Raw genomic sequence first — 14,420 nt, 5'->3', positions numbered from 1 at the left:
CCATCTTGGTCTGTGACATTTGTTAAGTAATGGGTAAAGTATATTGTTATATACTTATTGTTATGTGTCTTGTAAGCCCATATGGGCTGGGCATACATCTGTATGTAAGACACGAAAATAAAAATATCAAATCAAATCAAATCAAAAAGTAGTAAGATTAATCAAATAATCAATATTAAGTGTAATAAAATAAAGAAAAACATACAATAAAAAAAAAATACAGTGTTGATGAGGCTGAAGGCACCACCACAAGCAAACATTTTATTGAATTCTAAATAATAATAATAATAATAATAATAATAATAATAATAATAATAATAATAATAATAATAAACTTTATTTGTATGGCACTTTCATACAAGAATTGCAGCTCAAAGTGCTTCACAACAGAAACAAGACAGGCATAAAATGCAGACATATAAAATCACGGTTTTTCACATTAGGATCGAACATCCCAATAGGCCACCTTGTAAATTATATGGCCGTTTTAAAATAGACAATAATAAAAAGAGTAAAATAATGTCGAATCAGATTTTTATTTAATGCTTTTATAGCTCCCTAGTTTAATGAAATGAACAGACTCTTTTAGATTTTAGATTTAAATGTGTTGTCATCGTCCAAGAAAAGTGGTTTGGCATCCAACCACGGTGCAAATGTAACGGTAAAGTGCAATAGTAATATACAATGTCCAGGTGATTAAACTGGGTATACGAGGTTTAAGAGTTGAAGCTGCAGCTTGTCTATAAATCACATTCAAACCTTTATTTAAACTCGAAAGGCAACTGAGGTTTTCCCTCATTTACACTCGGTGTCACTTCTTCAATCATTATCTGAAAATATAATATAACCTTACTGTCATGCACTTGTCCTAATAAACTAACCTACACTGTAGGGCTGACCCCTATTAGTCGACTAATCGGTTGAAAGGAGCCGTAGTCGACTGGCCAACCAATTTTTATTTAAATGTTTATTTTTTTTTATCATTCTTTCCAAAAGAAAAGAGGCCTAGAAGCGTGGCTAACGCTAATGGCACGCATACCAGCGAGGCTAACTGCCTAAGAAAACAGGCACAGAGGCACTGAAAGAGGATTTCACCCGTCTAATGAACACACTAGACTAGACAAATATCAAGATGTATCCATCAGTGGACCAATTGCATGCTTTTGCAGAGGACAAGAAGCCTTCAGTCGACTCCTTCAGACATTAAGCACCCCCCACAGCCCAAATGGAATGATAAAAAAAAAATATATATATATATATATATACATAAATAAAAAAATATATACTTTTTCTTTTATTTTTTGTCAACCAATAGTCGACTAACGGCTAATTTTGGCCAATCATAGTCGACCATCCAAATCCTTAGTCGGGGACAGCCCTAGTACACTGTAGCACTCAACACTTTGATGAACATTGTTACTCAGCTGATAGAGTTGTGCCCTTCCTGATGACTCGTCGTACAGAAGGCTGAGTTATAGCCTTATACGTCAATTCTACTATAGACGTTGCCGTTTCTTGCCTGTACACGCTACTATTCCCAAATCAAATCTATATCATAGGTATTATGTTTCCTCATGAATGCATGAAAGGGGGGGGGGGGATAGTTTCTGATTATTTGATTGTCAGTAACGGCATTTGTATTGAACACTAAAAACGCTTATCAGCCCGATCGGTATAAAAGCATTGCAGGATCAAGCAAAAATGACCTGTGATCGGGATTATTAATTGTTTGATCGCCATCTGGTACATCCGATGTCCATTTGGTCCAGGGCATAACCCACCACGACGTATGGATCGGGGATATTTGACGCGCTTCAATGGAACCGGGAGAACCGCTCCACTCGGCCGACAAGGAAAAGTGAGACCGGAGTTACACAGGCCAAGATACAAGGTTACAAAGGGTGCTCAATACCGCCGTCTAGCTGGAATGCGGCCGGTATTGCACTTTGGCAATCTCAGACTCTTTCCTATATGGTAACACCACGGTCCCTGGATGAATAATGAATACAAATATATAAAAACGATCAAATAATAACAAGTATACTCGTTGTTGGCGTTCAAGCGTCTGCTCCCAATAACGAGTAAACTCGTTGCTGGCGGGGAATGAGTTAATGTCACACCGAAAACGACCAAATCAAATTCCTTGTATGTGCGAATTGCCTGTCGTGCATTTTTTCCCCTATTGCTAGGTTTTAGTGAGTTTTTCCTTACCTTCGCGCGTGGGGTGTGTCTGCGAGTGTTGCATTTATTTTAAACGTTTTGGACTTTATGGTGTTTTTGTTTTGTTCTTGATTTATTGTGATGTTTCTTCTCGACTTGTTTAAAGAAGACGTGTCCGGCCCCCATGTGTATTACAAATACATTTGATTTGATTTAGATTTGAACTACTTGGCAATAAAGACCTTTCTGACTGAGAAGAAAAATAATTGAACAGAGATTTCAACAAAGATAAAAAAAAAATAAAAAAATTATACAGATATATTTAGTTATGTCCTGCTAGCTATATAGGGGGGGGGTACTATTATTATTATTATTATTATTATTATTATTATTATTATTATTATTATTATTATTATTATTATTATTATTATTATTATTATTATTATTATTATTATTATTATTTTATTTATTTTTTGTCAACGGTGGTTGGTGCAGGGGTTAGGGGGTAGGATTTTTTATTTTAAATGAGGCAAGGGGCAAGCCAATGCGTGTAATTGGCAAATAATTTAAATGTATGTTTTATGTGCATTGTATGCCTGTGTACCTGTGCCTTTTCTTCCAAAAAATGAAATAAAAATATATATAAAAAAAAAAAAAAAAACTTTCTGACTCTGACCCCTGACCCTTCCAGGTGACCAAGAAGGTGAAGTCGCTGCAGGTGTTCCGCAGGCCGGTCTCCACGGCGATGCAGGGGGACCGCGTGGGCGTGTGCGTGACGCAGTTCGACCCGCGGCTGCTGGAGCGCGGCCTGGTCTGCACCCCGGGCTCCCTGCGCAGCCTCCACGCCGCGCTCATCTCCGTCAGGAAGATCGGCTACTTCAAGGTGGGGCTCTTCTTAACCCTTTCACTACCACACAACCAACCCTTTACTATCACACTACTGCCGACGGCTGTTGTGTGGCAGTGAAAGGGTTAACCTTCTGTGTATTCGTCGCAGTGAAAGGGTTAACCGTTTGGTAGTGCGTGCGGCAGTGAAAGGGTTAAGACCGAATATATTCGAATATATCCGTAAAAAAGAAAGAAAAAAAATGATCTAAAAAAGATATTGTTATTTTCTGTTTCAGTTTAAATTCAGTTAAAATGTTCAGTTTTCAGTTATTCTTTTTAAATGCATCATTAAAATCAAAGGGTATTCCACATGAAGTTCAGATAATCCTTCAGAACGTTGATCGGCTCAGCTGACCGACAATAAATCAAAATGACACCGTTCACCATCGTAGCCGATAATACAATAACAGCGTTGCATCAGCCCATCGACGTCGATACTTTTACCAACTAACTTGCATTTTTTCCGCGATCTGATTGGCCACTGACGTTTCTGGTCATGTGACATCTGCGCCAATCGTGTGACTTCACTAAAAAACATTAAATGTGGAGACTGTTTTTTTCCCTACTTCAAGGGCCCGCTCTGCACCCGCGCCAAGTTCCACATCACGGTGGGCCACGAGACCGTCATGGCCAGGGTGGCCTTCTTCGGCCTGCCTCCCCCCCCCGCCGGCGCTGCCCCCCTCCCCTCGGACCCCCCCCCGCTGGACACGCCCTTCTCCTTCGACGGGCAGTACCTCCACCAGGACGACTACGCGGTGGCTCAGGACGGGGCGGCGTGCGACCCGGAGCAGTGGGCGCTGCTGGAGTTCGAGCGGCCGGTCACGTGCCCCCCGCTCTGCCTGGTGATCGGCTCCAAGCTGGACTCGGACATCAACGCCAACGCCTGTCGCCTGGCCTTCCAGGGCCGCCTGCTGGAGGGCTTCGAGGACAAGGCGTACGCCGAGACGGCCCTGCCGCGCCTCCGCGTCTACAAGACCAAGCACAAGGAGGGGCAGGTGGAGCGGGTGAGTGGACCCCCCCCCCCCCCCCCTCTCGTCTCATGTCACACAGGGACACACGTTTACATTTAGCCGTTTAGCTGAACGCTTTTATCCAAAGCCACTTACTTGAGTTGTGTACGACAAGTCAGCAGGAAGTAGGGGCTGGGCGATATGGCCAAAAATGATATCGCGATAACGATATCGATAACAATATCATATCACTCGATATTCGATATTATCGAAGTATACATTTTTTTTTTTTTTTTTTTTTTATTATTATTATATATATTTTTTTTATAAACAACAGATGTATGTTTATTTTGCAGCAATTCTTTGTCGTTGCCACCATCTTTATTGTTGCATCCCCTCACACTCCAGTTCTCAGGCTGCAGCTGGTTTGAAAGCGAAAGTAAACCGGCTTCTCTGCTGGCTGTGGCTCCAGAGGAGTTAAACAGTTCTGGCTCTGCTAGTTTCTTTTCTATCTTTTGGCGCTTTTTTGGTGGACAAACCACCGCACATGTGCACTGTGACTCGTGACTGGAGACTAGCTCTGCTAGCACACATAGCCTACTGTGTACAGACGGTTTCAAACTGTATTTTAAATTAGAAAGCAAACAAAATAAATGGACAAGAGAAAAATAAATCTCAATTTGGTCAGTATTGTCATTTGGACGAGCAAAGCCATTACTTTAAGTTGCAGGCAAGAAAGACAAGTCTGTCCACTGTCTCTGGTTTTAAAACTGCCCTGTTGCAGGTCACAAAAAAATTATTATCGTTATCGTTATATCGCCCAGCCCTAGCAGGAAGGGAAGGGTACAACAGTGTTGATACAACCCCACATTGCTAGAAAACAATGCTAAACAGTGGAAAAGGCAATTTATAAGATAGTTCCCCTTAAAATGTTTTGGACTTCATGGTGTTTTTGTTTTGTTCTTGATTTATTGTGATGTTTCTTCTTGACTTGTTTAAAGAAGACGTGTCCGGCCCATGGGGACATTAACTCATTCAGCCATTAGATGGATCCCGTTGTAGCTAGGTCGCGCTTTAAAAGATAGGAGTGCGTCACCTTGTTTGCAGGGCTATATTCCATTCTATATTATAGCTATGGATACAATACTATGGCCCATTTGACATCAACTATCTATCGTTCAATATGTGAAAAAGAATAAATTTTTTCATCCATACATTCCCGTGTTATACCGTGGTGAATATAAGTATAGTTTTAGAGTGGTCTGGGGTAATTCCCGAAAGGCTGAGTAATAGCCATATACGTCAATTCTACTATAAGCGTTGCCGTTTCTTGCCTGGACACGCTACTATTCCAAAATCAAATGTATATAAAAGGTATTATGTTTCATCATGAAAGGGGGGGGGGGGGGGTCGTTTCTGATTATTTGATTGTCAGTAACGGTATTCGTATTGAACACTAAAAACGCTTATCAACCCGATCGGTATAAAAGCATTGCACGATCAAGCCAGAATTGACGTCAGATAGTCCTTACCTGTGATCGGAGTATTCCAAAAAGAATATACCAAGGGCGGACTAAGCGCTCGTCACCAACGCGAGAGACACTGGTATCGAATCCGGCTGTCAGCGTTGCCTCCGGCTTGGCCGGCCGTCATACTGGCTCAATTGGCAGAGTCAGCGGGAGGGGAGCCTGTGGCGTGATATTCTGGTAGTTGTAAACAGCGACTCCTACAGGTCGGTCAGGGCGCCTGCACAGCGAGGGAGGGAGATGGTGAGGGTAGTGTGAGCCTCCCACACGTTACACCTCACCAATGAGAGTCCGCGCTGGCAGGTGAAAAGAGGCTGCTGGCTGTCTCCTATGCAGGGTTCCAGGGTGCGCCCGTTTTGGTTGCATTTTGCGACCAAAACTCAGAGCTGTGCGACTGGATGTTTTCCCTTGTCTCACTGGTGCTCCCAGCTCCCAGCAGGTCTGTCTGTCTGTGTGTGTGTTTAGCGTCTTTTTCCCTGTGGCCATGTGCGTTAAAAAAAAATATAATCTCTGCCTTTGATTGGCTATAACACGTGCATTATGCAAAGACCAGCCCAGATCTGCCTCTGATTGGCTCTGATCATCACCCTGCCATTATTATTCGCTGAATGACGGGATAAACAAAATAGCCATGTGAGCATTGAAACGATCAAAAAAGCACAGCGTCTCATACTGGTTTCATAATACAACGTTTCCGAATGGACGTTTGGATTAAACAAAGTGTATGCAGTGATGCTTTCCCAGTGGAACACAAGCTGCTTAACGTTACACAGGTATGTTATACACCTTAATTAAGCTATGTAACGTTAGGGCGCAGCCCTTTAGCTTTAGCTAACGTTAAGATAGCAGGAACCGTCGGCCAACAAAGCTGTTTCAACAAATGGATTCACAAAATGGATTATCATTCAAACGTTATTCAAGCCTCCCGTGACCAGTAAGTAGTTACTACTACTCAACCGCAGCAATGTGCGCTATGTGCCTAAACTTTGCTAGTCAAGACTCGACAGTACGCTGGGTTGAGGCGCGGGCGAAAGTGGCAATTTTTCTAAATAAAATACCCGAAAGACTATTAGTATAGGGAGGTGTAGTGGTTACTTCCTGGTCTATAGGGAGGTGTAGTGGTTACTTCCTGGTCTATAGGGAGGTGTAGTGTGGTTACTTCCTGGTCTATAGGGAGGTGTAGTGGTTACTTCCTGGTCTATAGGGAGGTGTAGTGGTTACTTCCTGGTCTATAGGGAGGTGTAGTGGTTACTTCCTGGTCTATAGGGAGGTGTAGTGGTTACGTGATTGCTGTTTCCGGCCGGTCCACCATCTTGAAAACACAATGTATTTGCCCATTGCCCATTTCTAAATCGTCTCGTTTAAAACAAATAAAGCATCAACATTTGCATGGTGTACATTTCTGTGCGTATTCATCCACAATCTATAGCTCAACATGAAAATATTCGCAATTAATTGTAAAAAGAAAAAAAAGAAATCGCTGAATTTTATTTCAACCAAAAATGCTTAACAAATAATGTTAGTGATAGAAGGGAACTCATTTTGTGCAAAAATGGAAAGCTTTCCAAATGTTCATGAGGTAGAGTTGTGACAAAAGCCGATAATCCATTTTCCCCAAAGATGAATCCCTATAGGGGTGGAGCTCGCAGGCGGTCCAAAGTGACGTCAGACTACACCTCCCTATTTAGGAGCAAATTGTTTGCATGATTAAAAACGAATCGATGGTTCGTCATCCGTTCGAAAAACCCTGGCGAATGTTTGAATCCCAAAAACAGGTTTGGGACAGCAGCTCTAACTGGAGCTGAGCTGAATGTGTTAAAATAGACTTAAAAAGGTGAAGGATTGGACTTTGCGAGCTAACTGTAATACAATGTTATTATTTTTTACAATAATTTACATAACATCTTAAGAAATTACTAATGTGTATGGAAACTGACAAAAAAGGTAATGGTAAAGGTAACGCTTAAAATGTATTATTGCAGCGGCAAAAGGCGCAGTGGAAAATGTTGGGTGCACGGTCCACCTAAATGATGTGCTGGTGCACCTAAATGAAAAAGTTAGGCGTACTGGTGCAACCAATGTAAAAAGTTAGTCTGGAGTTGAGCCCTGCTATGTCTCAGAGGAAGCATCTGATAGACTTCAGGGCTCCCTAGACCGACCAGTCGGGGGCACATGCGAGCAACGACCAGGAAGGGGAGGGGGGGAATTGACATAACGACTAAATTGGGATGGGAGAAAAACAGGAGGAGAAAAAGTGGATAAAAAAAAAAGATTATTCCAATTGTTTGATCGCCATGCCCCCACTCCTCTTGTCTCCTTGTCCTCTGTCTCACCTCTGTGTCTCCCGCCCCCCCCCCCCTGGTGGTTGTTTGGATGTTTCTCATCGCTAGTGGCACTAGAGCGTGTTACTGAGGGGACTGAGCTCCTATTGTACCTTCTCCAGCACACGCACACACACACGCACACACGCACACACGCACACACACACACACACACACACACACGCACACACACGCACACACACGTGTTGAGTGCCAGTGTCGTCGAAGGCGCGGCGGGGGGATGGGGGGGGGGGGGGGGTAGGTATGCGTGCCTTGGCGTGTGCTTGGACACGCGTGCTTCTTGTGTGGGCAGCCTGGCCTCCGACGTCTCTGTCTGGCTGTCGGGCCGCTGGCGCTGTTTGGACACACCTGAGTGTACAGGAAGACCCTCCCACTCTCATCTGGAGGACCCCTCTCTCTCTCTCTCTCTCTCTCTCTCTCTCTCTCTCTCTCTCTCTCTCTCTCTCTCTCTCTCTCTCTCTATGCCTCTCTCTCTCTCTCTATGCCTCTCTCTCTCTTTCCACCCCCTGTGTCTCAGTATCTCTCTCTCTCTCTCTCTCTCATCTGTCTCTCACCCCCAATGCACTGTCTGTTTTTCTTGGTCTCTCACCTTCTCTCTCTATCGCTTTCTTTATCTATTTTTCTTGTCTCTCTCTCTTATCTGTATCTCACACTCTCTCCGTCACCCCTCAGTGTCTCAGTATCTCTCCCTCTCTGACTGTTATGTCTCTCTCTCTCTCTCTCTCTCTCTCTCTCTCTCTCTCTCTCTCTCTCTCTGACTGTTATGTCAATTCAATTCAAATGGGCTTTATTGACATGGGAAACATACGTTTACATTGCCAAAACAAAACAATCAAACAGAAATCGGAAGAAATCAGTACATTACTGAAGGATTTGTTTGTATGATTGACAGTCTTTATGGTGGTTGCATTCCGCTGGATGTCCTTTTCTTGCCACAGCAGCTCACAAATCTTGCTGCTGTGTTTGCACATTCTTGTATTTCTCCCAGTAGGTATGGGAGTTTTGAGTTATTGTCCATGTTTTCAAAGTCTCTTTGGGTGTTTGCAATTTGTGGGAAGTATATGTCTCTGATGTCTTGGTATAGTGGGCAGGTAGAAGTATATGTCTCTGATGTCTTGGTATAGTGGGCAGGTTGAAGTATATGTCTCTGATGTCTTGGTATAGTGGGCAGGTTGAAGTATATGTCTCTGATGTCTTGGTATAGTGGGCAGGTTGAAGTACATGTCTCTGATGTCTTGGTATAGTGGGCAGGTTGAAGTATATGTCTCTGATGTCTTGGTATAGTGGGCAGGTTGAAGTATATGTCTCTGATGTCTTGGTATAGTGGGCAGGTTGAAGTATATGTCTCTGATGTCTTGGTATAGTGGGCAGGTTGAAGTATATGTCTCTGATGTCTTGGTATAGTGGGCAGGTTGAAGTATATGTCTCTGATGTCTTGGTATAGTGGGCAGGTTGAAGTATATGTCTCTGATGTCTTGGTATAGTGGGCAGGTTGAAGTATATGTCTCTGGTGTCTTGGTATAGTGGGCAGGTTGAAGTATATGTCTCTGATGTCTTGGTATAGTGGGCAGGTTGAAGTATATGTCTCTGATGTCTTGGTATAGTGGGCAGGTTGAAGTATATGTCTCTGATGTCTTGGTATAGTGGGCAGGTTGAAGTATATGTCTCTGATGTCTTGGTATAGTGGGCAGGTTGAAGTATATGTATCTGATGTCTTGGTATAGTGGGCAGGTTGAAGTATATGTCTCTGATGTCTTGGTATAGTGGGCAGGTTGAAGTATATGTCTCTGATGTCTTGGTATAGTGGGCAGGTTGAAGTATATGTCTCTGATGTCTTGGTACAGTGGGCAGGTTGTTAACCGTTTCCCGGCCAACCACAGAGATCTCCGTGTTTCGGATCCAACGGTTGAGGATCAACCACGGACATGTCCGTGGCAAGGTTGTTTTGGCTTTTATTCCATTGTAATAATCTACTCGATGTCACAGAACAGCACTGCAGATCTACCCTCCTCTTTGAATTCGAAAAAGTGCATTACCGGCCAGATCCTCTTAGGGGCGATATCTCGATAATGCAGTGTTCCCTGTGGCAGAAGTTGTCTTTTATTTTTTTTATCTCCAATGTAGTTTTCTGCTAACATGAAGCTATGCCTATAGCCTGTAGCTTGGAATACGTTTTGGGACACTGATTTCAGTGTACAGTAAAGGAATATATCATCAGCCAATGGACATATCGATCTACCAGATGGCGATCGATAACTGGGAAATAGCCATCCACCCGATCAGCGAATGTGGCTACTGAGGCTAACGCGGTTATTGGTAATCAATAATCAGAAACGAGGTCCCCCGCCCCCCCCCCCCCCTTCATGCATTCATGGTTAGGGTTGGGCATCGTTTGGATTTGAATGATTCCGGTTCCGATTCCGATTCTCCATATCGATTCCTGTTCTGAACGATTCTCTATTCCGATTCTTTGAGGTGCAGGTCAAAACAGGTCACAGCTTATTTCACAGGAGAATTAATTTTTTTTGAAAATTTTACATTTTTTTCATACTATTCACATTTTCAGTTGACTTGATACAGTTTAATTTGGTTGCTGTACTGTAACTAGGGTATTAATTAACAAAGTAATTTGTTAATTTTTAATAATCGAAATGCAGATATGTTACTTCCGGTTCCAGAACCGGAAGTTAGGAACCGGTTCCTAATTAGAACCGGTTTTCGGTGCCCAACCCTATTCATGGTGGACCATCATATCGATCATATGCAGTTTGATTTTTAACTCTAGCTTCTGTATATCCGCAAATGCCATTGGATTTAACGTTACTAGCTTAGCGGCCTGTATCTCGCCTTCCAGGAAATATACTAGACCAAATCCCATATAACGCTTATATTCAAGATGCTATAAAATGAGAACGTATTGATGAAAAAAAAAATCTTTAAGCCATTTTGAAGGGACGGTTTATGGTCTCAATTGACAAGGAGAATGGACAGATAGCAATACTATAAAGTATAGATTTAGCTCTACAAACAGCCCCACGGACTATGCAAGTCTGTTTAGAAATGCTGGCCGTCTAGAGTGATTTTAGACGGATCCAAATACTTTTGTAAACAACCCCAACAGCACGACACAGACAGGTAGTTCAGAGTTAGCCAAAAACGATGGGCGTATTTATTTCACAAACAGAAATGAGCAAAAATAACGTAAATGCATTCGGGGGAATGTCCTTTAGCAGAGTAGGGCTCTGCGGCTCTGCCCAGAGCAGAGTGGCTCTGTGGCTCTGCGGCTCTGCAGCTTATTGATAATCCACTCGTGGAGAAAAAGAAAACGGAGAATGTCATTAATACAAACGTAGGGATTACGAGGCAGTCGAGTACCCAAAACAAAGCGACAATTCTTCAGTGTTAAGGAACACACAAAAAACAGATGAAGGTATTGAGTCCAGGAATAAAAATGAGGATATCAGAGCATCAAAAAATAGACTTCCAAAAACTCACCAAGGGCAAAGTGTAAATACGAGGCACGGGTCCACGGAGGCAGAGAGAGGTAACAGCGGCAACTTCCAAGGGCGCACTGGAGAAACACACAAGAGGAACAAGCAGTAGCTGGTGGTGACCAAAACGACCCGACGCTGAATGTTCAGCAAACCGTGTATAAGAGGGCTCCCGTCGAGCTGATTGGAAACTCCTTTCAGGTGCGTGATGGTAATTGGCACCTGGAAGTGCGCAGTACTGGGCCAGCCCTCACACTAACCACCTTATAACTAAGACATACATTTGTGGCAGAGGCAGAGAATGGACAAAATAAACTAGCTGCATAGGTGGCATAATAAACTGTAAACGACATACACATTTGCACTGAACATTATACCTTTGTCTTTTTGCCATTTTATTATAAAACCAGAGACAAGCGCCTCTCTCTTATCGGTCTATCTTACATTACGCACAACCAGCCCGTCTATCTGACAGCCCTTTCTGTGGAGCGCACTGGACTATGTAAGGGATAATGTATAGCTACGACTACGAGGTCATTGTCGCAAAATAATTGACCGACACAGAGTTTAAAATACCGAGCCGTTTCGGCGAGGTGTTTTAAACGTCAGTGAAGGTCAATTATTTTGCGACTGATCGAGTATAGCTATACATTATCCCGCTTATTACATGGCTAACTTACTAACAATATACCTAATTCATTTTACATCGACTCGCAACACTGGTTCTGGCTCCGCTCGTCGCTCCGCCCCCTGTCATTGCCGGCAGCTTCCCCCGCAGCAGTGTCTGATTGCACTGATGTCAGTGGGCTTGATTGCGAACAGCTGCGCACAGCGGTCATTATTGTCCCACAACGGTCATTATTGTCTGACCTCTGACGCGCGCTATTGACCAATCACAAGCAAGCATTTCGGCGAATGTGAAAACGCCATGTAATAATGAGAAATAATAGGAATCTTCCATTGGTTCTCCCAGTCCACGTGACCATTTCTAGCATTTCCATTGGCTATAGTGACAGACATAGATATATGATAAATGGATAGATACAGCGGATTAGATGCAGTCCAGAGAAAACAACCAATCTAGATATTTCAAGATTCTATGCTTTACATCCGCGCATTCTCTGAGAGATGCACACAATTTTTAGATGACAATCGATACAATAAAGCAAGTCTTTATCACAAACAAATCCAAAGATATTTAATGTTTTACAAAACATGTCTAGTGTTGCGCCCGGCTTTAGAGGGTTAAAAGCCTAATTGTATTTTTTTTTTATTTTTTTTTTTTGTCTTTTTCCCCCTCCATTTTCCTCCGATTTTCTCCCATCCCAATGTTAGTCGTATGCCAATTCCCAGTCCCTTCCTGGTCGCTGCGCTTTACCCCCCACAGTCAGATCATTTGGGAGAGTGGAGGCTACCACGTGCTTCCTCCGACACACGTCCAGCCAATCACCGCTTCTTTTCACCTGGCAGCGCGGATTCTCATTGAGAGGGCGTAGCGTGTGGGAGGACCACACTATCCCCCTCACGTCCAATCCGCGCTTAGCAGGCGCCCCGACCGAACTGTAGGAGTCGCTGTTTACAACGACCCGGACCCACCCCGCCAGCTTCTCCCACCCTCTGATACAGCCAATTGTATCAGTGCAGACGGCCAGCCAAGCTGGTGACAACCCCGGAGCTGTGAGCTGGATTCGAACAGGCGAACCAAGCTCACAGCTCCGGGGCTGGTGACGAACGCAATCTCCGCTCGACCACCTAACCGCCCTGCCTAATTGTATTTTTTATTTAGTTAATAAATGTCTTGTTGTAATTCTTATATACCTAATGTAGCGCATCTTCTTGAAGCAGATTCAGCTTTTTTTGCTCTGATTTGACTTCAGTTTAATTGCATTGTTACTGTTCACATGTGTGGTGCCATCAGTCATATAAGTAAAGATAAAGTTTGAATGACTTACTGAACTGGTGTTTTAATTTCACACCACACTGCTTGTTTGTTATTTCAGCACCAGTCGCTGTCCACCGACTTTTTTCATGTTGAGCGAGCGCTACATTGTACCTCGCTGCCTGTTATTCACTCTCAACATGGATAAAACAAAGTATAATAAGCATTCTTTAGGTGGTGGTAGTTTCTCTATTTGGACGTTACAGCTAACATAGCCTAGTTGATCCAAAAAAATAATAATAATTTTTTTTTTTTTTTTTAATAATCTGAGGGGCCAGATATTATTGCTGGCGGGCCAATTTCGGCCCGCGGGCCGCCTATTGCCGACCCCTGGCATAGAGTAATGCTAGGTATGTAAACAAAAACACAGCTAAACTGTCTCTCAGCACAGCATCAAATAGTGTATCCACATCTTGATGTCCACTGTTATGTCTCTCTCTGTGTTATGTCTGTCTCTCTCTCGCTCTCTCTCTCTCTCTCTCTCTCTCTCTCTCTCTCTCTCTCTCTCTCTCTCTCTCTCTCTCTCTCTCTCTCTCTCTCTCTCTCTCTCTCTCTCTCTCTCTCTCTCTCTCTCTCTCTCTCTCTCTCTCTCTCTCTCTCTCTCTCTCTCTCTCTCTCTCTCTCTCTCTCTCTCTCTCTCTCTCTCTCTCTCTCTCTCTGTTATGTATTTTTCTCTCTCTCTGTGTTATGTCTCTCTCTCTGTTATGTCTCTCTCTCCTCTTTCTATGTTATGTAGGGGTGTAACGATGTATCGATTAATCAAAAAGCATCGATTCTAATGTGTTAGAATCGATGCATCGATTTGAATATGTTAGAATCGATTATAATCTAAATTAATCAAAAAAAAAGATTTAATGTATTTTTTGTATTGTTTTTATTGACCTATAGTCCATTCATGTTGAGTGAATCAGTTCCCCCAGCCACATTTGTCTATACAATTTTTTTTGGAGAGTTAACTGATAGAAAATGTATCGAAAATGAATCGAATCGAATCGTGGTCAAATGAAGAGATTTCATGATGCATTGATTGTTGCGTGAATAATCGTAATCGAATCGAATCATTGTGAGGTCGCATCATTACACCCCTAATGTTATGTCACCTTCTCTCTCTCTCTCTCTCTCTC

At 43.0% G+C, this 14,420-nt stretch overlaps 1 protein-coding gene across 1 annotated transcript in view; it reads left to right on the top strand.

The window, feature by feature from the left end:
• The window catches only part of eefsec (eukaryotic elongation factor, selenocysteine-tRNA-specific), a gene marked incomplete at its 3' end in the record, with an annotated part of 23,515 nt that extends 15,297 nt beyond the window's left edge, over positions 1 to 8,218 (top strand). Inside the window, exons 6-8 of the mRNA XM_084339369.1 lie at positions 2,852 to 3,043; positions 3,621 to 4,052; positions 8,159 to 8,218. Of these exons, the coding sequence (XP_084195495.1) occupies positions 2,852 to 3,043; positions 3,621 to 4,052; positions 8,159 to 8,218 (684 nt within the window). The remainder of the gene's footprint in view (positions 1 to 2,851; positions 3,044 to 3,620; positions 4,053 to 8,158) is intronic.
• Between the last annotated feature and the right edge of the window lie 6,202 nt (positions 8,219 to 14,420).

Source organism: Notolepis coatsorum (assembly GCF_963971535.1).
Source record: "Notolepis coatsorum genome assembly, contig: SCAFFOLD_257, whole genome shotgun sequence".
NCBI lineage: Eukaryota > Metazoa > Chordata > Actinopteri > Aulopiformes > Paralepididae > Notolepis > Notolepis coatsorum.
The sequence above is the reverse complement of the archived record's forward strand: the minus strand, read 5'-3'. Positions and strand labels throughout refer to the sequence as shown.